General features: G+C 38.9%; 1 protein-coding gene across 5 annotated transcripts in view; it reads left to right on the forward strand.

The window, feature by feature from the left end:
- Positions 1 to 351: 351 nt before the first annotated feature.
- LOC149814961 (uncharacterized) overlaps positions 352 to 27,661 on the forward strand; it is a 33,726-nt gene continuing 6,416 nt past the window's right edge. For 2 of the 5 annotated variants that reach the window (XM_089989569.1, XM_089989568.1), the window contains exons 1-6: positions 352 to 1,104; positions 5,413 to 5,809; positions 6,136 to 7,583; positions 7,745 to 7,909; positions 8,617 to 8,771; positions 9,529 to 9,652. In XM_089989569.1, the coding sequence (XP_089845695.1) occupies positions 643 to 1,104; positions 5,413 to 5,809; positions 6,136 to 7,583; positions 7,745 to 7,909; positions 8,617 to 8,771; positions 9,529 to 9,580 (2,679 nt within the window). In that variant the 5' untranslated portion in view covers positions 352 to 642 and the 3' untranslated portion in view covers positions 9,581 to 9,652. Of the gene's footprint in view, positions 1,105 to 5,412; positions 5,810 to 6,135; positions 7,584 to 7,744; positions 7,910 to 8,616; positions 8,772 to 9,528; positions 9,907 to 27,661 lie in introns of those variants that run through there. The other 3 variants (XM_089989573.1, XM_089989571.1, XM_089989570.1) reach the window with 3 other exon arrangements.

Here is a 27,661-nt window from a genome sequence, read left to right on the forward strand (position 1 = left end):
CTATATAAAATATATATGTTGATAATACGAAAAAATCAGAAAATTGTTTTTATCATGTTAATATCACAATAAAGCTGCACCATTTTCAAAATAAAAAATAATTTTGAAAATAACATATTTTCAGTATTATATCTGCCTTTCATAATAGCTCAAAATGACGATATTTTTCCAAATACCGTCGATATTTTGGACATGGCATTCAACATTAGTAAAGAGGAGAAACTCATGAGAGAGATCTCTTTAAGTTTTGGCTCAAAACGGGAAGGGTAACCAAACGAAACACCATCCCAACCCCCCCCACCCCCCTCTCTCTCTCTCTCGCATATTTCTTTTCTTTTGTATTGTTTTTCAAATCGTTCTTAGCATTCAAAATCTTCCCTCCTCTCCCCTCTATTCTTTTCCCTGCTTCCACTCTCTAGTCTCTCACCTTCCCTTTGCGCTTCTAGGGTTTCGTGGTCATGGGGGTCTCATTCGATTTGCCGCCCTCTTGGATTCCTGCACGCTGTTGCCTCCTTCCCGTCCTGTGAAGATTTCATTTTGAGGAACGAGTTTAGATCGATTTCGACCTTAGCCAGTGTCTGCGGCGTTGAAATTTGCTTGCTCTCGAACGTCGTTGCCGAGATCTGAGGGGAATTGTTGTGAATGGAAGAAGCGGTGGTGATGGATCCGATGAAGACCGAGGCGGCGGGGATGGATCCGGTGAAGGTGGAGGATGCATCGACGATGACTGGGAAAGAGGTCGACGGAGGAGACGAGGAATCTGCGGCTCGACCTGGGAAGAAGGCGAAGGTTTCTGGGGGCTCCGAGCCGGCAGATGATTTTGATGGGTACATGAAGCAGGTTGCGGAGATCGTGATTGTTTTGGCGGCGATGGGTCAGATGAGAGGCGGGAGGAGCCCGACGGATGTGGAGAGAGAGCTTATGACCGAGGCGCGGAGGAAGATGGCTTCCTTGTGCGAAAGTTTGCCTCCGAGAGAGCTTCTTTCAAAGGATGACTTTGGTGTTTTGGTAGAAGATCTTGGTCTCAACAGGGTGAACGATCAAAAGGGGTTTGCTCGGCCGAGGCCATCTATCGCAGAGAAGCTGCGGCTCACTATGAGAAAGGTCCAGCCTTTCTCCAATCTCCCAAAATTTCTTTTTATTTACGTACTTAATATCCGAAATCGCCTTTTGCTTATTTCCTTCGCATAATCCAGGTTCATTTGGTATCAACCCCATTTCATGTTATTTTGATGTCGAATTTGAGTATTGGTCTGATATACAGTTGGAGACAACCGTTTTGCTTCTTATTGATTTGTTTATGGAGCCACAAATGGAGGTTCTTTGGATGAACTGCAATGGAAGTTTCGTATGGTTTAGATGTTTATCATAAATTTTATGAGTTTGTGCTGATACAATAAGTGGACACTGTACTGCCACGTCAGTTCATATGATTTATGCATTTAATATTTTTTGCTGATACCAAAAGTGGCAGGGTGGTACTGACAACAGAGACAGGGATACATATGGAGTTGTTTCAACTGGCAGACTTGCTAGAATTGGGAAAAGAATTTTTGAGCAACTCCGTTCTTTTAGTTAGAGTTGCTTTTATATGGAATTCATCTAGCTCAAAAATGATATTTAATTCTTCCCAACCTGCATTGGATACTTCTTTCTTGTACATTTTCCTAGGGCGTGTGCTGGAACCTCTTCCTTGATTGGAAAAAGGAATTCTGCAGAGGGCCCAGATAAAACCACTGTTCTATGGAAGAGGTGAAATGCGATTTCTGTCAACAAGGGAACTCTTCTGGTCTTGCCACCACCTCCCTTGGTGGTATCCCTCCGAATACTCTTCTGTCTACTTATTAGGTAGTTATTGGGTTGATTATACTATTCTGAAATAATTCAAATGAGAGAAACTAAGCAGGCACACCCTGATAAGCCGCAAAAGCAAAAATTTAACAGAAAAGTAACCAAAGTGTCGAATATTTCTACTGGTCAGTTCGTTTAAATAAAATGGTTCTATGTTAATGAGCGTGTCTTAGGGTGACACATATGTTTCATGACCTGACAAGGAAACCTGAAAGTCAAAATTGACTTGGCCAACTTCCAGTTGTAACTTGGATGGCTTGGGAATGTAATTGTTGTGTATACTTTCAATTCAGTAGGTAAGAAAACAGGTTGATTAGAAGTTTAATAAAGTAGGAAAGTATTAAAAAATAATGCGGGCAGGGAATGTATTGTAATACTTTCCATTTGATTTTTTTTTTCGTAAAAACAAGAAGACACTAAGAAGTTATCCCAAAAAGTGAATAATAACAAGAAAATGAGGAAATCCTGCTTTTCTATTTTCTAATTAGGTTTGTAAACTAATAACATGCTTAAAAGGGGAACAAAGCGGTTTTCATTGTAATGGAGATCAAGGTTGTAATTTGCGTATCATAACCCATATCGGTCGGGCCCAAAGTAAGATACATATCATATCGTAAAAAAGTGTAAATTTCACTATTTTTTTAAATATAAAAAATTCTGAAAAAAACTAGAATACATGAACACAATATATTTATGTAATAATATTAACTAAACATAGATATGTCCTTAAACATTAAACTACCACACATTTAGTTGTGCAACGACACGTCTAATCACTACAAGTATAATTGGTTAAAACAAAATAATGATGCATTCAAAAGCCAAAAGGTTTTCATAACTCATTACAAAGGTTAAAGTTACATTTTTAGTTACAGAATGCCATGCTAAGAGGAAAGACATACAAGCTAGAGTTTAGAAACATATAACAAAAGTCATCTTCAATGTCAAACTTCATCTCAATGATTTTCTTCGTTTATTACATCGTTTAGTCGCTTGAGATAATGATGAGTCATCTTCATCTTCTGAATTAGGGAACACCTCTAGCAATTTCTCTTGTGTAACTGCTGCACGTGCCCGTGGCTTTCTTTTATCTTCTATAAGACTAGTAACAAGCTCAACTCAAATATCAATAGGAATGCGATGTGTGCATAATTTCACGGTGGAGTTGCTATGCCCTACAACATGATACTTAAATCTATATAGTTTTTCATGCATTACAAAACTACAAAAGTTATACTTCACTATTCCTGTCAAACACATATCCAAGTCAATTTATTTACAATATTTCAATGCAAGATCCTTTGAGAGACATCCTCCAAGACCTCTACCCTCCATCAACCTCTTAGAGCACAAATTACTAAATCAAATCAATATAGAGATGTAAAACAATGCTCAATAACACACTTAGGGACAAATTTTGAGTTCTAAAGGCACAAAAAATGAGATTAAGGGTAAAAAAACTAAAAGTAAAATAATATATTCTAAAAGCATAAAAAAAAAGAAAGGAGTTTACCTTCCTTTAACTTCAATCATACACAAATGAAGCAGAGAACGAGATTTTTTTACCTTATCTCACTTCCTCGAGTAAAATTTGGGTGAAAATGCACTCTTAGGCTAGAAACCACAAAGGCCTCTTCCTTGCAGAAGAATTGAACCCCAAACGCTCTCAAGTCTCCTATAAGTGCATGGGTTTCTCTCTAATGACCTCTATACAAATAGAGAAATCAACCCTAAGGTCTTTAAAACCCAAAGTTAAAAAAGTTTCAGCCGTTTTAAAGTACACTTGAAGTGTATTGTATGCTACACCTTGTATTGTACGATGCAATATGATACAAGGGTGTATCTTACGCTGCACACAATACGGATACGATACACACTCGTATCGCGATACGAGTGTGTATCATATCATTAGAATACATAGTCACGATATGTATCATATCGTACTGTACGATATGGTACAATACTTGCAACATATGCACATATTGATACTTAATGCACATATGTTCACGAGGCTAGAAAGCTTGCATTGCTAGCATTCAGTAGGAAATTGCTCTCTAAGGAGGACAGTTCTTGAAAAGGGTGGCTAGCAAATGCATATGTAATAAAGCAATGAAGATGGTTGAATATTTGAGAGAAATGAAAAGTTACCATATCCTTAGCAGCATCCAAGTCATGGTCATGTTAGATACATGGGAGAAGTTTGGATCTATGACATCTGCACTATGTGACTTGTGGCCTCTTTCAACAGTTTGCAAAAGGATTTCATATTGAAACTGGTGATGGAATGCTGCTGCCATCATCCTCTTGCCTACTGTTTTTTCAAATGCATTTACTTTGTCCTAGAAAATTTCCCATGGTTAAGTGCTAGCATATCAAAACATCAAGGACTAGCCAAATACTTGTCTTTAGTTTGATCTACTTAGCTTGACTTCATGTTAACAATTTGTTCTCTTTGACAATACATTAACCAGGTATTTTTTCTTATTTAAATATTCACTTGCTATGCATCATAAACTATTTCTTTCCCTTGCTCAAAGTGTGTTGCAGTTAGGGCTGGTAAATGAACTGAGCAGCTCGTATAAATGGAATATATATAATATACACATAATTTATAAAGAAAAAGTGATTTTCAGTGGGACTGCTCGGTCTGTAACAAAGGTGGCTTTTTGAATTCTAGAGTTGGCACATATTTATTTATTTAACATGAGCCAGCTTGGGCTTGACTCACCTGGCTTAGACTGGGCTTGAGCTCGGCTCACATGGACCCGAGCTGGGCATATTGGTAAATGAAGCGAGCATGAACAACCTGTGCTCTGTTCGATCGGCTCATTTACTAGCCTTAGTTGTGGTGATAAGGGTAAAAATGGGTGTCAGATTCTGACCCATATATTTGTTTTTGGGCCAAAGGTAGAGTTAGTTTGCATCCTCTGATCAGCCTTATTGGGTCTTACCATGTCTTGGTCATATTTGAGTTAGACTGAGGTCGTGTTTGGGTCATGTAGCTGGTTTCTGTTTTTATGTATAAAACCTGTACTGGCGTCAATCCTACCCATATCTTGCTCATTTGGCTAGGTATCACATTACCTAGCAAGGTAAAATTTATATATCTCATATTTTAGATTACACAGTGGTTGCTAGAAACTATGTATCCTGGGGTGTTGCTTTGAAAGCTGGAGGGAAGGCACTTTTGGGGCTTGTTTGGGAAGCATGCTTTCTAGGACAAGGGTTTTATGCTTGGGTAATGCACTTCCTTGGTTGGTTTGTTTCAATTAGATTCATGAAGAAGTCATAAATGACAACCTATTTTTTGTAACTTCTTTATAACACAAAGGGTGTGTATTCACTGCTAAACTCAATGTTCTTTTAGATAATTCATTTAACAGAGCAAGTCAAAGTAGTAGAGCTGAAAATGTTCTTTCCAATATAAGAGAGAAATATACGTTACCATGTTCTCTTTGATAGGAACCATTATTTATTCTCTTTTTTGTACAATTCATAGTTTTTTCTTCCTTCTCAAGTTCCTGTATAATGTTTTAATTGGTATTTCTTGTTGTCTATCAGATAGAAGAATCAAGGGAATTTGCAGCAAAGTCGGCAACTTATTCTTCTCAGATACAACATGTTGGCTTCCTTTCAAACATTCATGGCCAGAGTATGACTGATCCAAATCTCAAAGTCTCGCATGACAAGCTGAATTCCATGGCACCATCTTTGATGGGTTTTCAACCTTTCACACCTGTGAACCAAGTTTCTGTGAACCAAGCTTCTAGGTTAGTGTCAGCATCTACAGGTCACAGCCATTTACTAAACAATGAAGCACCCCAAATTACTCTTGAGTCGTCCAGAAATCCATCAGAGGTGGAACCTTCTCGATTTATGTTGCCAGTAACAGCACTGAAGCATTTTAAATCAGAGGCATGTTCTGATGAAATGTTATATTCTGCTCAATCTGTAAGAGGTTTGTTTGATGTCTCCTCTGCTCGATCATATGGCGTATTGATGTGTGGGGTCTCTTTGTTTGACGATGCAAGCAATTGATTTTTTGATGTATTTACTTATTTATCTCCTGAATCTTTGTGCTGTGATAAATTGCTTGAAGCTCTGCAATCATTTGGTGATTTTTTTTTTCTTCTTGCCTTGGCATTTAGATGTAAACCCAGCATATTGTAGCCATTGCTGATTTTCTTCTGCATTTGACACTTTTGTAGTATTCTTTTTGCCAGCCCATTGCTATTTTTTGTTTCTCCTCTTATTTCTCTTGTTTTTCCTTTTTTTTAAATACAGCAGCCTCTGCCAGTGATCAAGTGTTGGGCACTTTTTCTGGTTTGTCCTCTTCACAACTCTCTTTTGCTCCACAAGATAAAGTTTCTCAAGGAATGAAAAGCCCAATTGATTCCTTAACAGTGGATCAGGAAACACATAAGGATGTTATATTACTGTCATCTTCCCAACCACCTGATGTTAAGAATTCTGGAATGCTTAGACAAGATGCATCAAGTGGTCCTCATATTATGCATCAGCCTGCTCAAGTTGCAAATTCAGTGGGATATTTATCAACTCATGCTAACCACAATGATATTGCCAGAGACATTCAGAAAATTTTACAGCCTGGAAATCATAATCATCCTGAGTGGTCACCACCTTCAATTGAATACATGAATGCTCCTCTCACTTGCCAAATATGCAAAATTACTATTACAGATGTTGGAAGTTTGCTTGTATGTGATGCTTGTGAGAAGGGTGTCCATGTGAAATGCCTTCATGCGTACAACCAGAAAGGCATTCCTCAAGGTGAGTGGCATTGTCCCAAGTGCTTGATTTCAAATAATGGAAAGCCATTACCACTTAAATATGGACGTGTTGGTAGAACTGCTAATGTGCCAAAGCCATCAAATGCCAATAGAGTACAATCCTTTGAGGAGAACAAAACGGGAAGCAGTGATGGAATGTTCAATCAGCAGAAATTAGCAACCAATGGAGGTGCTACTTTGGTGAACCATGTCCATGCTACTAAAGGCAGTATTGATGAAGACGTCACTGCACATGCAAGAACATTGAATATTGAAACTTCTGCCTCTCACCTTTTCAATGCCCCAATTGAAATGGGGAATGGGGAAAAACATCCTACTAATACAATTGTGATCAAAGAAAAGGTTGACCCAGTTAAACCTGAAAAGTTGCAGATGAAGGGTGACACCGTAGCTCAAAGCCAGGTCGGGCATTCAACTGTTAATGATGAATTTGTTCCAGTCAAAAACGTTAGACCTGAAGATCCTTGTCCACTTCAACAATCTGATACTAGCCCCCATGATGGCCTTGAACGTTCAAATCAAGCCCAAACCAATGGAATGTCCCATGCAGGAGTTTGTCTTGGAGTTTCTGCATGTCCACTTCTTGAAAATGGCAGCACCACACAGGCAGGGATGAATGGATCAACTAGCTTACAAGATTCCCATAAGGACAGTATTGGTGGAGTGATTAGTCAAGAAGGTCAAGATATTTCTCATTCAGCTGGTGGGACCATGGAGAGTGAAAATGGGGCTGTAGATTCCAGTAAATTTCTGGCAGAAGGGTTTAGCAATGTTAGTTGGGTGGGTGACAGGGTGCAGGTTCTAGATGAAAAAACTTACTACCAGGCTTGTTGTGTTAATGAAATAGTTTACAAGGTGCAAGATCATGTTTTTTTTCACTCTGAAGAACCCAACATGTCACCTTATATTGCAAAACTTGAGGTTATGTCCTGATTTCTCATATTTCTGAGTTAAATTGCATAATAATATTTTGGCTGTGGTTTGGCAGTGATTATAGGTGCATACTGTTTGCTGCTGTTGTTTTTCTTTTCTAGTTTTCTGTTTGTAGCATAGGCATGTCATAAATGTAAATCATCTTGCAGCTGCTGGCTTGGATCACTGGACAATTTCTCAAAACACATTTTCTACTACAGGTTCTGTGGGAGGATACTACGAATGGAACAAGATGGGCACTTGTGAATAGGTGCTACTCTCCTGTTGACCTACCGGAGATGGTTGGCTGGCCTTGTACTCCTGAAGAGAATGAGGTTTGTAACCTTGACTGCCATACTTTTCACCTTGAAATGCTTCATGTTTGGTATATACTACTACACATAGTTACCGGAAGCTTCTTGCTACATGGGGAAGCTTGCTTCGGAAGTGGGAAACTCCCCCCTTCCTAGAAAAGAGGGGTTCAGGAAACCCGCTTCCAAAATATGGGAAACTTGATCCCTTTTATTGGGAAACCTGCTTCCTCTTTGTTTCTGAAATCGATTCCCTTTCACTTCTTTAATGTTTCCCTCCTTCTTTTTGTCACTTCCCACTAGCTTTTCCCTAACTTTCTATGTTTTTCATATTAAAAAAAGAATGTTTTTTATAACAACATGGTTTTATATGATTTTTTTTGGATTGACTGGTTTTATAGGATTTTATACTTGTGTTCATGTATTTTTTATTTGCTTTTGCTTGCACTTCATATTGCTTTCTATGTATTCCCTTTTCATTTTTCATGTGCCTTTTATAATCACTTTACAACCGTATCCCGCATCCCGCTTCATACTACTTTTTTAGCACTCGTTTCCCCACTTCTGCTTCACACATCACTTCTTGTATCCATTTTGTTTCTTGGTAACTATGCTGCTATTTCTTGTGTTTTTATCCATTGCCAATGTTTGGTTCAGGTTTTTTTATTTCATTTATTTTATTTTAACATTTATCAACTTCATTTATTTATTAATTTCTGTGTTTTACACAGGTCTATGAATCTAATCACCCAAGCAAAGTACTTCTGCACCTAATTCAAGGTCCATGCCGTGTACTGCCTGCAAGCAAGTATATACAAGAAAGGGAAAGTGGAACCCAATTAGGATCAGAATCCAGCAAAACATTGGGGCCAGTTCTTCTTTGCAAGTACGTGTCATTGTGATGCCTCTTTCGTAATATTTCTTGCAATTGTGAATTAATAATTAATTTACTGTTCATTCTACATGGATGTGAGATATATATTGAAAGCATTTATAAGTTGACTCAAATGCACTAACCATGCATCTAACAAAAGGGGTTTATACATAATTGCTTCAGCATGTGAAACAGACCTACTTTATTTTTTGTTGCATTAATGTGGAGGTCCAATCAACTTTGGGAGCAAGTAATGAATAAAGCATGTGGTCATGCTTATGAGTGCTTTTTTTTTTCTGGTGTTAGTTTCATATAATATGTTTAGCTTGATAATATTTGGTATATTCACTTATATTTGTCAATAATATTGTCCATTCCATATTTTCTTATTCCATTTCTTACATGTATTTTTGAAGATGTAATCATTAGCAGCTGGTGTTTTTTTTTTCTCCTCTCTTCCTTTTTGCATTCAATTTTCATGTGCAACACCTGCCTTTTTATTTAAACATTCAACTTTTCATTCACACTTGTGCTCTGGGCAATCCAGGAGGGGGCCACCACAGCTTCTATCTCAAATAGCTAGTTCACACTTCTCCATTTTTGTTTCGTCTTGATGAGCTGTTGCAAAAATTAATTTTCTGTTTAACCTTTTGATTGGAGATGTTTGATGTTTGCAGGCTAGCTGCGTTGCTTTCTCCGTTGTTGAAACTTAGTTTCCTAGGTCAGCTTACATATATAGCATCTTATCTAAATTTTCATTTGCTTACAGGTGGTTTTATGATGAACCAATGGGACTTTTCCAGCCATTTAGAGAACAATGATTTGTTATCTTCTATGTGTTCTATGTCTCAATTCCTTTTGACTATGAAGTTTTGATCACATCTAACTATAAGGTACTTCAATTTATTTTCTTTTTTGTTTGTCTTGTTTTCACGCTGTTAGCGTAAAAGTTATTACCACTAAGTTTCTAGTGTTTTTGTATGTGTACTTAAAATTTAATTTTGTGACTTTGATGTTTTAAAAGTGGGAATTGATGATTCAAGGTTACAGTGTAAATAGCATAAAAAATTGTCCTCTTCATTTGGTTTTGTGGCCTTCAATCTTTTGCCTTTGTTTTGTGTATTTTGTGTCTTTTGGTAATTTTGATCCTCTCTCTCTATATATATATTTGATGGTGCAATGTGTAACTACTATGCTTGGGTGGACATTGGGTCGGGCCAATAGCGCCTACAAAGCTCGACTGACTGACAAAATTTGAAGCCGCCAAGAGCCCAACCTGATAATTGTGGGGTTGGGCTGATCCAACTTCAATCGGGCTTGGATTTGCTCACCTGGCTCGTGACCAACGTGATAAACTTTATGCACACCAGTGTATATATATATATATATATATATATATATATATATATATATATATAGAGAGAGAGAGAGAGAGAGAGAGAGAGAGAGAGAGAGAGAGAGAGAGAGAGAGAGAGAGAGAGAGTTCCCAATGTGGTTCGTGTCGTAGGTCTCTTTCATTATATACTCAATCATATAATATTACATGGACAATATTACCCCTATTGGTACAACAAAAACTAATAGACATGAAGGGGCAAAAGGGGTAAATACATGTGAATAAAAACACATAAGAGAACATGACTTGGGGACCCAAGATCCAAAACCAAACACGTCTCAACAACCTCCCTCAAGTTGTGCATGATCTTTTTTCATGGACAAACCTAGATTTAAGAAGCCAGAATCTCCGTCGTGTAAGCCCTTTCGTGAAAAGACCAGCCAATTGATTTTCTGAACCAATAAATCTCGCTTCCAATTCTTGATCTTCAGTCTTCCTCCTGATAAAATACTGGTCTATTTTGATATGCTTTGTCTTCCCATGATGTATAGGATTACTAAAAATCTTGATTGCGCCCTGGTTATCACAATTCAAAATTGACTTTTGAACTTAATTCATCTAGATCATGAAATGAAATGGGGATCTTCGAAACACGAGCTTTGATTAACAAGAGCAAGTGTCAAGAATGACACTAAAGCATAACCCTTAAAAAGGGTATAACTGGAAACAAAATAAAAATAAAAATGTATTCTTTATTGATATGAAAAACCAATTGCTTAAGAAGCATTGGAGTGAAATACAAGAGGGGCTGCACCCCTTTATATACACAGCTGAAAGAGGACTCAATAGAGCTGTTGGGCACAGTCCAACAGCTCTATTTAGAGCTGTTGGAATGTGTCAGTCCAACAGCTCTATTAAGAGCTGTTGGACTGTGTCAGTCCAACAGCTCTATTGCTAGTCAAGTCTGGACAGGACTTGACTAGCAACAGTCATTCTAGTTCAAACTGAACTAGATGACATAAAGACAAAAAATAAAAATAAAGAAAAAAAAATACAGAAAAGAAAGAAATTAAAAATGTATTTATATATATATAATAATATAATATTATTATATATACATATATGTACAGTTTTACATTTTAACACTCCCCCTCAAACTTACGGTACAATGAGCGAAAGTTTGTCTAAGAGAAAGTGAAATCGGGGAGCAGCGAGAGGCTTTGTAAAGAGGTCTGCTAACTGATATTCTGAAGTGACATATGGCAGATCAATTATCCCGTGTAGATATTCCTCTCTGACGTAGTGACAATCCATTTCGATGTGTTTGGTGCGTTCGTGGAATGTTCTGTTACTGGCAATGTAGATAGCACTTTTGTTGTCACAACACATTTGTGAAGCCTTTGTTGCTTCAACTCCCATGTCAGCAAGCAGTCGTCGGAGCCAAACTACTTCCATGGTCGTGGTTGCCATGGCTCTGTATTCAGCTTCGGTGGATGAGAGAGATACCTTATGCTGCTTTTTACACCTCCACGAGATTAATGATTCCCCTAAAAAGACACAAAAGCCAGTGGTTGAGTGTCTGTTATTGGGATCACCTCCCCAATCAGCATCAGTATATGCAATTAAATCAAGAGAAGAGGAGGAAGATAAGAAAAGTCCTCGTGAAAGAGAGGACTTGATGTATCTGATAATACGCATGACTGCTCCCATATGAACAGAAGTAGGAGCATGTTGAAATTGACTTGCTGTATGAACAACATGTGCTATATCTGGTCTGGTAATGGATAGATAGGAAAGTGCCCCGACAAGCTGTCTGTAAGGAGTAGGGTCTGCAAGAAGTTCTCCATCATCAATCTTCATTTTAACATTAACAACTTCTGGAGTGTCAACTTTCTTATCATCAGTAATACCAGACCTGAAAACAATATCAAAAGCAAATTTAGTCTGAGATAATAAATATCCTCTAGGAGAATAAGCAACTTCAATGCCTAAAAAATATCTCAACAAGCCCAAATCAGTCATTTCAAAATGAGATTTAAGAAGTGTTTTGATTGTTTCAACTCCCTGTTTATCGCTTCCGGTGATGATCATATCATCCACATAGAGAAGAAGCACAATGATCCCTGCATCAGAATTCTTAATAAACAAAGCAGTGTCAGTTAAACAGAATTGAAAACCAATATCAATCATAACACGACTAAACCTATCATACCAAGCTTTTGGTGCTTGTTTAAGTCTATAAAGAGCTTTTTCTAAGCGAAGGACTTTACCCTTAGGAATACTTAGACCAGGAGGGGGTTCCATATATACTTCTTCAACTAACTTTCCATTTAAAAAAGCATTTTTGACATCCATTTGAAAAATAGACCATTTTTTGATAGAAGCTAAGGCAATTAAGGTTCGGACAGTAGTCATACGAGCCACCGGAGCAAAGGTTTCTTCATAATCAATCCCATATTCTTGGGCATAACCTTTGGCTACTAAACGGGCTTTATATCTTTCAAGAGTACCATCACTCTTGGTTTTAATTTTATAAACCCATTGACATCCTATAGTTTTCTTCCCTGGAGGAAGATCTTGAATATTCCATGTAGAAGCCTTTTCAAGTGCATCTAATTCAACTTTCATGGCTTCTATCCATTTGATATCATTTTTTGCTTGAAAATATGTGGATGGTTCTTCATATGAGTGAATTAATGCAATAACTGCCCTATATGTGGGTGAGAAAGACTCGTATGATACAAACTTTTCTGGAGGCCTCGAGATCCGGGATGATTGTCTAGTTGGAATGTTAGAATATTTCTCAAGTGCACATGGAGTATTAGACTCTTGTCGCCTGGAATATTGAATACTAGTATCTCTATGAACTTCTTCATTTTCAACATTAAGATCAATAATTCTTGGATCATCATCAAAGTTACAATCAAGGTCATATTCATCAGATGTTGATGTTAGATCTAGCAAAAAGGAGTACTCAGTGATGTCTTTTAATTTTCTAAAATCAAAGAAGCTCTCCTTTTCAAGAAAGGAAACATTTCTAGACACATATAGTTTATTATTTTTGAAGTCAAAACATCTATAACCTTTCTCGTTTTTAGCATATCCTAAAAAGGCACAGGGAATCGCACGAGGGGAAAGTTTATCATTTTTGTCAGTAAATATGAAACATTTGCACCCAAATATTCTTAATCTAGAGTAATCTGGAGAAATGTTCATAAGTTTTTCAATGGGAGTGATATTTTGTAACGAAGAAGATGGCATCCTATTAATGAGATAGGTGGCAGTTAAGGCAGCTTCTGCCCAAAAGTCTTTAGGGACTTGATTTGCTATTAATAAAGTTCTAGTGGTTTCTATAATATGGCGATGTTTTCGTTCTGCCAGTCCATTTTGTTGAGGTGTATAAGGACAAGATCTTTGATGTGTGATGCCATGCAATTTAAGATAATTTTGAAAATCTGTGGATAAAAACTCTCCCCCTGAATCTGTGCGAAAAATAGTAATATCATTTTGAAATTTGTTTTTAACCATATTATGAAAAGTTTGAAAGTATGAAAATACTTCAGACTTATGTTTGAGAAAGTACATCCACGTATGTCGGGAGAAATCATCGACAAAAATAACATAGTAAACAAATCCTCCTTTAGAAATTACTGGTGCAGGACCCCAAACATCCGAGTGTATTAATTCAAGTGGTCTTGAAGAGAAAAAGGTTCTGTTCTGAAATGGTAATCTTTTCATTTTGCCGAGAATACAATCTTTACAATCAAATGATTCAGAGTTACAAAATTTCCCTAGATTTGGAAAATGTTGGATTTTGGCTATATGTGGGTGACCAAGTCTCTTATGCCACAGTTCCAACTCTATTTTTTGAATATTATAACAAAAAGCTTTCTTCGGCATTTCCAAAAAATCCATGTAATAGAGTCCTCCTTCTCTTTGGCCTTCCCCAATCAGCTTGCCTGACTGGCGATCCTGTACCCAACAACCATGAGAAGAAAAAGAAATATTACACCCATAATCAGAAATTTGAGATACAGATAAAAGATTTAAATTTAATTTGGGAACATGTCTAATTTCTGGAATAAAAAAATTTTTTGTTTTATAAATTTTTTCAAAATCTCCTATTCCTTCTATTTCAAGAGAAGTCCCATCAGCAGTAAAGACCTTTGACACACTTGTTTTATTTTTAACACATTTGGATAGACTTTGATTATTTGGGGTCATATGAAAAGATGCACCAGAGTCAAGAAGCCAAGAAATTTTACCTAAATCAGAAAAAGATGAGGCTGCTGCGCCGGTTGAAGCTTCAGATGAGGAAGATGCACCTTTGATGAGAGGCTGAAGGATCTCCATTAGTTGGGCCAGGGAAACTGGTGCATCCTGATCTTTAGGCTCCGATCCAGCAATTGCAGCTCTTTTTTCTCTCAGCTCCTTAAGTTTGGGACATTGTGGTCTGTAGTGTCCCGGTTCATGACAGTGATGACAAATAACTTTCTTCTTATCATAGTCACCATTTTGTCGGTTAAAGTGAGGAGGCCTATATGATCGAACATGATTCCCTGGTCTAGACACGGCTAAAACGGAATCATCTTCAATTTTTAAAGAACCTTTCCGGAGACGATTTTCTTCCATTGTTAACTCTTCAATAGTTTCAACAATAGAAGAAATTTTTCCCCGGTGAAGTAGGGCCGATTTAGTGGTTTCAAATTCCGGCCTTAATCCAGTGATAAACTGGTAAAAATGTTCAACATCGAGTTGTTTCTGACGAAGCTCGATGTCTTCGGCACAATGCCACTTTGGTTCTAAAAGAGAAAGTTCTTCCCAAAGTTCGGACAACCCATTGTAATATTCACGAATAGTTTTGTCTCCTTGTGTCATCATTCGAACTTTTTCTTGGAGGTTGCACACGTGTGCAATATCTTTAAGGGAATACATATTCTTAAGGTATTCCCATGCCTTATCGGCATGATCAAATTTGGCAAGACTTGAGCATTTTTTAATGTCAACGCTATTGATAAGCCATGACATTATCTTCGCATGAGATATTCTCCATTCTTTCCATTTCTTCTCGTATGAGGCAATAGCCTTGATTTTCTCTTCTTCCGATAGAGGGACGTCTTTATCTCCCTCCTTTTTAGTAAGAGATAGCTTAGGTTCCGAATCAGAACCATCCACAATCCCCCATAAGCCTTTTCCCCATATATGGTGCTTCATGATTGAAGCCCATGTTACATAGTTCGTATCGCTTAGTTTCATAGGCATGATGGTGACTTTATCATTGTCATCCATCGATTACAAGGAGAGAAAGAATAGGGATAGAAGAGAAACAAGAAGGAAAATGAGAAAGAAAGAAAAAAAAACAATACAACAAGATGTGAAATCTTCTCCAATGAAGTGATAAAACACTTCTCTTCAAGTGGCGAACACTTTTGCAAACGGGCACGGAAACCGAGGCAGCTTTTTCTCAAGATTTAGTACTTCCGCGGCTCTGATACCATGAAATGAAATGGGGATCTTCGAAACACGAGCTTTGATTAACAAGAGCAAGTGTCAAGAATGACACTAAAGCATAACCCTTAAAAAGGGTATAACTGGAAACAAAATAAAAATAAAAATGTATTCTTTATTGATATGAAAAACCAATTGCTTAAGAAGCAATGGAGTGAAATACAAGAGGGGCTGCACCCCTTTATATACACAGCTGAAAGAGGACTCAATAGAGCTGTTGGGCACAGTCCAACAGCTCTATTTAGAGCTGTTGGAATGTGTCAGTCCAACAGCTCTATTGCTAGTCAAGTCTGGACAGGACTTGACTAGCAACAGTCATTCTAGTTCAAACTGAACTAGATGACATAAAGACAAAAAATAAAAATAAAGAAAAAAAAATACAGAAAAGAAAGAAATTAAAAATGTATTTATATATATAATAATATAATATTATTATATATACATATATGTACAGTTTTACATTTTAACAGATCAATCAACAAATGTCTGATTCAGTTAATTTTTGCAGTCAATGCTGCCATAAATCGATACTCCGCTTCTGTGCTTGACCTGGTCATTGCTCTTTGTTTTCTACTACTACAAGAGTCTAAATTCTTTCCGATAAAAACACAATATCCAGATATCAATCTCCTTTCATCTGGATCACCAACCCAATGGGCATCGGAATATGCCATAATAGTGAGTTTGTCTTCTCCTTGCAATCTTTTATACAACAGACCATCTCCAACAATTCTTTTAAGGTATCTTAGAATCCTCTTCACTACTTTCATATGAGTAGTCCTTCGTTCGTGCATGAATTGAGATACCTAATTAATTGCGCATACGATATCCGGTCTGGTAAAAGTAAAATATTGCAACATCCCGACTATGTTGCGATATCTTATAGGATCATCATATAAATCGCTATCCTTGGAACTCAATCTTTGATGAAAAAGACTAGGCATTAAAACTGGCCAGTAATCTTTCATGTCTTTCTTAGTCAATAAATCAGTGGTATATTTATGCTGTCAAAATAAGCTCTTCACCTTTTCTGTCTACTTCAACTCCAAGGAAATATCACAAATTTCCAAGATCCTTCATTTTGAATTTTTTACCCAAGAGATCCATTATCTTCTGTATATACTGCCCCGAGTTTCCAATTATGATTATATTATCCACATAAATCAAAAAAAGAGTGATAACATTCTCTCCTTTGAATACAAATAAAGAATGATATAAAGGAGAACAGTAAAACCCATATTTTTGAATTTCAACTGAAAAACTTCCAAACCACGAGTGAGAAGCTTGTTTTAAGCCATATATAGCTCTTTTCAACCTGGCTTTCGATCAATGTATCCTGAAGGTTATTACATGTTTACCTCTTTCAAATTACCATGCAAAAATGTATTTTTAATATCAAGTTGACTTTAGCTCCTATCCATGATCCACTGCCAATAGTAAAATAATTCTGATTGTTCCCATCTTAACAGCTGCGCTGAATGTTTCATCGCAATCTTGTCCATGTTCTTGAGTAAATCTTTTTGCAACTAGCTTAGTCTTATATCTTTCAATACTCCCATCTTATTTATATTTTATTTTATAAACCCATTTTGATCCCACAATATTCTTATCTATTGGTCTTTTAACTACTTTCCAAGTTTGACATTCATGCAAGACTTCCATTTCTTCATTCATAGCCTCTATCCATCAATTGGATTTGACAATTACCAAATAATTTGCCTCCTGTTTCCTGATCTAAGTCATAAACGTTTAGAAATCAACATTAAAATTCTCATAACTGACCCATCCCTCAATATGATGTTTATTCTAGTTGATCTCCTTACTGCACTTGGTTGATCACTATAAATCATTTTCTCGATTTCTTCACTCATGGGATGATCATTAATATTGATGGTTTCTCTTGGCCGTCTGGTATACACATATCCTTCTTGAATCTGCCACTTTCCCTAGCTGGATCACTGACTTGTAAATGGGACAATATTTTTGGCTTGAGGGATAAAAAACAACTTTGCATTTAACCATGGCTGATACGTCTCAATTCCACTTTCTTTGTTGGACACCAAACTATCTTTCAAATCATCCATGAAATATTCTTCATCAAAGGTGACGTTCCTTGAAATCTTAACGTGCTTGGTTTTGAAATCATAGCCAACCCACAAATCTATACAAGCACGCCTTGTCATGAAACTTGTTTCTCATTTATTGATCAATATGAATATAACAAACACATCCATAAGTCCACAATGATTCATAATCTCGATGAGTTCCAAATAAAGCAAAATGCAAAGATTTATTTCTTAAAATTTTCATGGACAGTCTGATTATGATGTGGACTACTGAATAAAAAGCTTCTGTCCAAAGATTGATGGGAGTCTTGTTAGCATTAATTATAGTTAATCCACTCTCAACAATATGATGATGCTTTCTTTCGGCAATGCCATTTTATGGGGGTGTATATGGGCAAGAATATGCGATTAATTCCATTGTTTTGGAGAAAATTGATGAATTCCTTCGATGAATAACCACCACTGTCACATTGGAAATTTAGAATATTGGCAGAAAATTGATTTTAAACAAAAGCATGAAATTTACAAGACAAACTAAACACCTCAGATTTATGTTTCATGAAGTATATCCAAGTGTAACATGAAAACCCATCAATCAACGTGACATTGTATCGACTGCCAAAGAGAAATTTCTGGTGCAGGACCCCAAACATCAGAATGCATTATTTAACATTTTCTTGAAGCCTTTTCATTTGTTGAATGAAAGAGTAGATCATGACTCTTACAAATCTAACAATTGAAACAAATAAAACTACTAGATTCCGAACTCAAAATAGACTTGGGTAATAATCCATCAGAAACAAGTTTCTCAATAAATGATTGCCTATAGTGACCCAAACGACCATGTCATATATTTGACTTATTACAAGTAGATAGACTTATAACACAACTAGAAGACGATGTCAATGGCGACTCCTTCTCGGGCTTCAAGTTAGAAACGAAGCGATGCTTGGCTAAGGGATCTTCCTTGAAGATATACATATTTTCACATTGCTTTCCTTCAACAAACATCTTTGTTTAAAGATCCTTGACATACACAGAAGAGGGAATTTGTATCAGACACAAAAACTATATTCTTCTTGATATTAGAAACACATGACATTAGAAAGATGAATGAAATTAGAACTGGACAAAGGAATAAACGTATTTCAAACATGTAATATATAATGACGAGATCCATCTCCAATAATAATACTTTTTTTGCCAAAAATGAGTTAATTTAGAGAATTTACTTGCATACCTAGTGACATGGCTTGCTGCCTCTGAATTGATATATCAGACTCTGCTCATTCTACTTTAAATTATCAACAATAACTCCTTGTTTGCCCCAGGCTTGGAAGCACTGCCTGCTATGTGGTCAAAATCAATGACTAGGCCCCTAGTCGCCCTAGATGACAAGTCAGCGCCTAGCTTGGGTGATGCAGCGAGGGAGGGAAGAACAACTAACCTTGATGTTGATTGACGAGGCACGATCCTCGTGTTCGTGCGATGCGCAGAAAAATAAAGACCTTCCCATTCGTATACCGTGGGAAGGATCAGCTCTGACGCACTTGACTGGGGGAAAATAATGGCACGACCTTCCCAGTCGTATGCAGTATGCAAGTAATAAAAGAATAACCACCGAATGATGATACCTTTTTTTTATATATTTTCAATATGGTCTTTAATCAAACAAGGGAACAAACTTCAATAAAGGGGAATAAACAATGGGAAAGAAATGAAAACACAGCTGCTGAAGAAAAGCCATCAGAAGAAGGCTGCAAAAAAAAAATAAAGAATAAGAAACTGCTGAAAGGGAAAATCTGCTGCTGCGTTTTCTGAATATTCTCTGCTCTTGCGCACACAACCCTAGAGGCATTTAAAGGCCTCATCTGGATTCGGATCCTGATATATGGGTCTATCCTGCCCTACATCATTCTCCCCTGGTTGGAAAGAAGTTGACTCTGACGACTTGTTGTATCCACAATAAGCATTTAGATCAGACACATTAAATGTAGGAGAAAGGTGCCAATTTTTGGGCAGCCCAAGGAGGTAAGATTGGCCAGATAGGCCCGCTAGCCGGGGAAGCTCGGTCTCTTTGGTGGGAAGGAGAACTATCTTATGACCCTTAAAGACAAATTGTACGTGTTCCTACGACCATCATGGATAGTCTTACGGTCAAACTGCCAGGGACGTCCCAAAAGGATGTGACACACACTCAAAGGGGCCACGTCACACCACACTTCATCGTGGCAATGCTCCCCCATGGAGAACCGAACTAGACAATGAAGGGTGATAGGTACCTCGTTCCCTTTTTTGAACCATGCCATCTTATAAGGTTGGGACAATTTTTTCGTTTTTAGGTTAAAGGTGGACACAACATTCTTGGACACCATATTCTCGCACGCCCCAGTATTAATGATAACATCACATGCACGCCCCTCACAACTGCACCGGGTCCTGAAAACATTATTCCACAACCATTTTATTGGGGCCGACTCACAGGATGTGGTCAAAACATGACGGATGGTTAACAAATTTTTGATGCTGCCATCAAACTCTACGACTTTCATATCGTTATCTCTCTCAACAGGCGACTCACCCTCGCTCTCACTATCGGACGCAGACTCAACAATGCCCTCTGCTAGATGGGTGTTCTTATTCATGGTGGGATACTTGGACACAATATGACCTAACTCTTGACACCTAAAACAACGAACGGTGGACTCACCGGGCTTACCTTTGGATCGGGTGTCGTACGCGGGTCCAGACTCATCGAGTTTGTTAGGGTCGATTCCATCGAGTTTGTTAGGCTCGACTCTAGGGGTGGTCTTTGAGTCTTCTTTCCTAGGGGAGCTCGCTCCCCTAGTTGGGAAACTCGACTTGGGTTGACTGGATTGATCACTACGGGATGTCCTATGTTGTTGCCTCCTTTTCAGTTTCTCCTCCACATTCATGGCATAACTACTTGCCTAATCTAATGACTCGACCGTGATACAACTGATCGTCAGAGATAGCAGGACAGAGACTAGAAATATACCTCATGACCTGCTGTCGGGCGGTCTCCTCGATCTGCACTCGTAGGGAAAGACGATGGAACTCAGCAGTGTACGCCACAGTACTTGTGCCTTGACGCAGGGTCAGGTAGTCCTTCTAGGCCCTCTCGGCATGATCTGACGGCACGAACTTAGACTGCATCAACCTCTGCATCTCTTCCCACGTTTGTATGCGCTCTAGTCCTTGCCGCTCCCTCGACCTCTGTAGCTCGACCCATGTCTGCGCCAGGCCTCTCAACCGAGTAGAGGCTAAGGAGACACGACGGCGCTTGGCGACATCGTGGTAGTCGAAGAAGGACCAGTCGAAGAACTGCTCCGCATCGAACTTGCCTACGAACTCGGGAAGCTCCAGCTTCACCCCGTACGTGGAGGGGCACTCTGGTGCTCTCTGCTGACAGGCCTCCACCATGCCGACGGGGTACTCGTTCCAAAAAGCATCAACGTCCCACACTGCTCCATCATCGCGATTCTGCTCGCCTGGCGGCAGGTGCTGATGTACTCCAACGTCGTGTGGTCGACGCTCAGGTCGCGCCGGTCCTTGCTGAATCTGTCTCGGTCTGGTTGGCCCGTGGGCGGGAGCCATCTGTGGCCGACGTTGTGGCACCGGTATGACAGGAGGTCCTGCTATGTGTGGAAAGACTGGTCGGGTCTCGGGCTCTAGGTGGGTAGGAATGAGATAATATGGGTTTGGGTTATGGGTCAGCCTAAGATAGTGGTGTGGGATCGGATACAGTATTGGATTCTGGCTCAGGATTGGATTAATGGGTTGGTTCGGGTTCAAGTATTGGGTCAGATTGATATAGTATTGGGTTGACTCGCTCGATTGGATGTGGATCAGGTCTATCCCTAAACTACTCGTCGGACCCAGATTTAGGTAGCTTGGATCGAGGATCGAGTTGTGGGGATAAAAGGCTTGGTTTGAACTTGATCCGCGATCCATATGATTATGGGCTCGGTTTTGACCTAGTTCAAATTCAAACTCGAGCTCCGTCCGGGTTCGATATGGGTTTGGGTCGGCATTGAATCCATTTTGGGGTTGGAACATAACGCGCTGAGTCTGATTCGGGGTGAACCGCAACCCAAACCCAACTGGGTTGGTCGGGTGTGGGGTTTCGAGACTCGGACCCGCGCCAGGGGACCCAAAGGATGGCCCACGGGACTCGGGTTCGAGCCCAAATAGTCTCGGATCCTGGCTGGACTCGGTCGGGTTCGGTCCGACCCACGAGGGATGATCCTCAGTTGCTTGCTGACGGGCTGTGACCGAGCCCCCCGTGCACAGGAGCCAGGAGGGTCGTCAGGGCCGTGCCGGCCCGGGCTGGCGCAGGTGTGCATGCGGCCCGACCCTGCATCACGCCCGGGCCCTGCAGGTCGCATCTGGCCTGCAACCGCTGGGTCGTGATTCGGTACCCAGCCGACACACCCAGGCTCACGACAGGAGGGTCTCTCATGGGCCCGGGGGTCGGTTGGACAACCACGACCCCCCGGCTGGCATTCGGGCTCTGGTTCAGGATCAGTACCCCTAGCTGGAGTGTCTCGCGATTGGCGTTTCGGCGCGGATCCCCCCCGATGTTTCTCGATTGCACGACAAGCTGTCGGTTCAGTTGGGCTGGATCATTCGCTGCCGCGTTGAGGAGGTCGACCGCACCGTCGGCCACTACTGTACCCATTTACCCATTTTTTGAGTTGTCGTAGGGCACAGTTCCGCTGGCGATTCTAGGGCGACAAGACGATCCTCGATCCCGTCCAGCCGTTTCGATACCCCAACAACCTCTTTATTCATGCGCAATATATTCTCCTGCAGTTTCGTCATCATTTCCATCAGACGCATAATTGGGTCTCCGGTATCGATCTCCCGCTCATCGCCACTCGCCGGATCGGTCCTCGCTTCAAGAGACATCATGCTGATGAAGGTGGACGCCCGAGCTCTGATACCACTTTGATGCAGCGAGGGAGGGAAGAACAACTAACCTTGATGTTGACTGATGAGGCACGATCCTCGTGTTCGTGCGATGCGCAGAAAAATAAAGACCTTCACAGTCGTATACCGTGGGAAGGATCAGCTCTGACACACTTGACTGGGGGAAAATAGTGGCACGACCTTCCTAGTCGTATGCAGTATAGAAGTAATAAAAGAATAACCACCGAACGATGATACCTTTTTTTTTATATTTTCAATATGGTCTTCAATCAAACAAGGGAACATACTTCAATAAAGGGGAATAAACAATGGGAAAGAAATGAAAACAAAGCTGCTGAAGAAAAGCAATCAGAAAAAGGTTGCAAAAAAAAATAAAGAATAAGAAATTGCTGAAAGGGAAAAGCTGCTGCTGTGATTTCTGAATATTCTCTGCTCCTGTGCACGCAACCCTAGAGGCATTTAAAGGCCTCATCTGGATCCGGGTCTCGGGTCCTGCTGTATGGGTCCATCCTGCCCTGCATCACCGGGTCACCTAGGCGCTGTGGACTTAAAGGGTCCTGATTATTCCGCCTAGTCCTTGCCTAGGTTTCCTAGATGCTGACTAGTCCTCGCCTAGGCCGACTAGGCACCTACTAGTCCCCACATAGGCAAAAACCTGTATTATATATATGTTGTTTCACACACACACATATACACTCTTTTTTCATATATATATATATATATAGTTTTTTTTAAAGATAATGTATGTGTGTATGTACAAGTTTTATTAAGTCTTATGATTATTGTAAATCTTGTGTTTTCTTAACCTTTTTTTGGGGGTCTTGACTAGGCCGACTAGTCCCGCCTAGGCCCCGACTAGGCTTTTTAAACATCTGCCGCTTAGGTGCCAACTAGCGCTTTTGACTACATAGCTATCAAGACCCTTGTTTTGTTCTTGACCAGCCTGCTGTCCTTTGTTTCTTGCTTCAAGATTGTACCTGGGGTCATACTTGAACAACAATTGGCTTTCAAGTGATCACACTTTTTACATATGTAGCAGATAGGAGTATTTCTACTTGATTCGGCAGTCATGTTGGGAGGAGTACTAAGCGTGGCAGCAACCCTCTTCCGCTATGTTTTGCATTACGCCCATGTCTTCTTCCTCATGAGAAACCTCCTCCTCTTCCACGACCATAACAAGCACTCTAATGAAATGGTGGTCTTCCACAAAAGCACAAAAAACCTTCAATAGAGTGTCTATTGGAGACACCTCAAGCACAACCCATTAAAGGGTAAAAATGTAAGAACACACTAAAATAATAAATATTTATTTCCTCACAAGAGATGCTTTATAAGCATTGATTTACATGAGAGGGGATCACCCCTATTTATACAAGAGAGAAATTAGGTGGGAAGAGCTCTTTCAAAACAATCCTTGGACCTAGTCCAATAACTCTATTTCTAGCCGTTGGACTAGGTCCAACAACTACATGTGTAGTCAATATCTAATTAGATCTTGACTATGTAGTTCAAATTGAACTACAAAAAGGAAAAAGAAAAGAAATAAAGAAAATAAAAAATATAAATATAAATATATATTATATTATTATTTTATTATATATATATATAAAATATATATTACATGTTTACATTTTAACACTCCCCCTCAAACTTATGGTACAATGAATGAAAGTTCGTTTAAGAGGAAGTGAAATCTGGGAGCAGGGAGAGGTTTGGTGAAGAAGTCTGCTAATTGATACTCTGACGTAACATATGGCAGATCAATGATTTCATATAGATATTCTTTTCTGATATAGTGACAGTCCATCTCAATATGTTTGGTGCGTTCATGAAATGTTCGGTTGCTTGCAATATAGATTGCACTCTTGTTGTCACAGCATATACGTGAAGCTTGCGTTGCTTCAACTCCCATGTCAGAAACGTTTGAACGAAACTACTTCCATGGTCGTGGTTACCATGGCTTGGTATTCAGCTTCGGTAGACGAGAGAGAGAGACTTTCTGCTGCTTTTTGCACCTTCACAAAATTAAGTATTCACTTAAGAAAACACAAAACCAGCGGTTGAGTGTCTATTATTGGATTATCTCCCCAGTGAACATTAGTATATGCAATTAAATCTAATGAAGATGAAGCAGACAAGAAAATGCCTCGTGAAAGAGATGACTTAATATATATAATAATTCGCAAAACTGCTCTCATGTGAGCAGAGGTCGGAGCATGCTGAAACTGGCTAGCTGTGTGTACCACGTATGCTATGTCTAGTCTAGTAATAGAAAGATAGGAAAGTGCTCCGATAAGCTGTCTATAAAGAGTGGGATCATCAAAAGGTTCTCCATCATCAATTCTCATTTTAACGTTGACAACTTCTGGAGTGTCCACTTTCTTATCATCTGTAATTCCAGACCTGAAAACAATATCAAAAGCAAATTTAGATTGAGATATCAAATACCCACGAGATGAATAAGAAACTTCAATTCTTAAAAAATATCTTAATAAACCTAAGTCAGTCATTTCAAAATGAGTTTTAAAAAGAGTTTTGATGTTTTCAACTTCTTGTTTGTCACCTTCAGTGATGATCATATCATCCACATAGAGGAGGGCAATAATTTCTGCATAAGAATTTTTAATAAACAAAGCAGTGTCAGTCAAATAAAATTGAAAACCAATATCAAGCATAACATGCCTAAATCTGTCATACCAGGCTTTTGCTACCTGTTTAAGATCATAAATAACTTTTTCTAAATGAAGAGCTTTACCCCTTAGAGATTCTAATACCAGGTGGAGCTTACGTGTATACTTCTTCAATGAGATTTCCATTCAGAAAATTATTTTTGACATCCATTTGAAATATGGGTCATTTTTCTAATGGAGGCCAAAGCTATTAAAGTTCTGACAATGGTCATACAAGTAACAGGGGCAAAAGTTTTTTCATAATCGATCCCGTACTTTTTGGCATACCCTTTAGCCACTAAACGAGCTTTATACCTTTCAAGATTTCAATCACTCTTGGTTTTGACTTTGTAAACCCATCGACAACCTATAGGTTGTTAGAAAATGGTATTCCACCATTCAACCACAAGAAGAGGAGTAGAGAGGGAGAGAGGTGTCGAAGGCTGCAGAAAACCCAATTAGGTTTTGCGGTATTGACTTCCCATTAAATATGTGTTGATACAACTATTAGGGTACGAAAATACCCATTACATAACAACATAAAATTACATTATGCCATTAATGAGCATGTGTTAAAATAAAACTGAGTTGGGTCTAGATCCTGAGATTCAAACCCAATCGTGAATGACATCTTTTCACCCTCCCTTAAGTTGTACATGGTTTTGAACCATGAACAAGTTGCCTTTTAACATCCAGAATCTGTCTTTGATAAGCCCCTTTGTAAATAAGTCATCAATATGTTCATTAGAGTTACCTATAATGCTAATGTCATCAACATATATCAATAATAGGGTAATTATATCTTTACATTTGAATATGAAAAGAGAATGATCAAGAAGAGACCGACTAAAATTATATTTTTTCACTTCAAGAGAGAAACTGTCAAACCAAGATCGAGAAGCCTGCTTCAGACCATATATAGCTCTCTTTAACCTGCACACATATTCTTTGGAGTTCCCTTCTTCTTACCCAGTGGACTGCTCCATGTATACTTCCTCCTTAAGAGTTCTATGTAGAAATGCATTTTTCACATCCAATTGACTGAGAGTCCACTGATGCTCAACAACCAATGATAGTATGATTCTGATAGTGCCTATTTTCACGACCGGACTGAAGGTCTCATCATAGTCTTGTCCTTGCTCCTGTGTAAAGCCTTTGGCAACCAATCTAGCTTTGTATCGCTCGATAGTACCATCCGGCTTATACTTTATCTTATACACCCACTTTGACCCAACCACATTTCGATTGTGTGGTCTGGGAACAATATCCTAAGTGCCACATTCACGAAGAGCCTCCATTTCTTCGTTCATAGCTTCAATCCATCTTTTAGAATTTATTGCTTGATAAAATGTGGTGGGTTGATCTTCCTTGCCCAAAGAGGTTAAGAAGAGTTGAAAATCTATCGTGAAGTTCTCATAACTAACCCACCTATCAATAGGATGTCGAGACCGGGTAGACCTTCTATGAACAGGTGATTGAATGGAAACAACAGGAGAATTCAGCTCCTGATTAAAGCTGTAGAATATCTCCTTCTCACATCGAGAGTATACAATGCCTTTATACCTTTCGGGGGGCAATGATGGTTCAGAGATCACACTTTCCTGAGTTCTTTGCACAACAGTAGACACGTTTCCCTCGTCTCTTTGATTACATTCTGAAGAACAAACACCGTCAATACTAGAAAAAAGATTTGAGTTCAACAAAGGGTGATAAATTTCAACTTCAGGAGGAGTGTCAACATTATGACCAAAATTTGATTCATCAAACATAACATTTATGGATATCTTGATGCGCTTGCTCACGAGATCGTAGCATCTGTATCCTTTGTAATCATCAGCGTACCCCACAAATATGCACTATAAGGCCTTATCCTGAAACTTGTGTCGCATTGAATTGTCAACATGAACATAACATACACACCCGAATACACACAAATCATGATAACCTGGATGTACACCATGCAAAGAGAAATAGGGTGATTTGTTTTCCAAGATATTCATGGGCAATCCATTTATGACATAGACTGCTGTATGAAAAGCCTCTGCCCAGAAGGTAATTGGAAGATTACTATCATGCATCATGCTCATTGCACTCTCGACAATATGGCGATGCTTCTGTTCAACAATCCCATTCTGTTGATGTGTATGAGGGAAAGACACCTGCCTACTTGTTCCATTTGTCTGGAGAAAATTAATAAAGTCATTTGAAGAGAACTCACCCCCTCCATCACATTGGAAACAAGTAATATTCGCAGAGAATTTATTTTGAACAAAGGAATGAAAATTTTGAAACAACTTGAAGGTTTCAGATTTACTTTTTATAAAGAAGATCTATGTATATCGAGAATAGCTATCAATAAAAATGAGATAA

Source organism: Nuphar pumila, chromosome 15 (assembly GCF_984573655.1).
Source record: "Nuphar pumila chromosome 15, dmNupPumi1.hap1.1, whole genome shotgun sequence".
NCBI classification, from domain to species: Eukaryota; Viridiplantae; Streptophyta; class Magnoliopsida; order Nymphaeales; family Nymphaeaceae; genus Nuphar; species Nuphar pumila.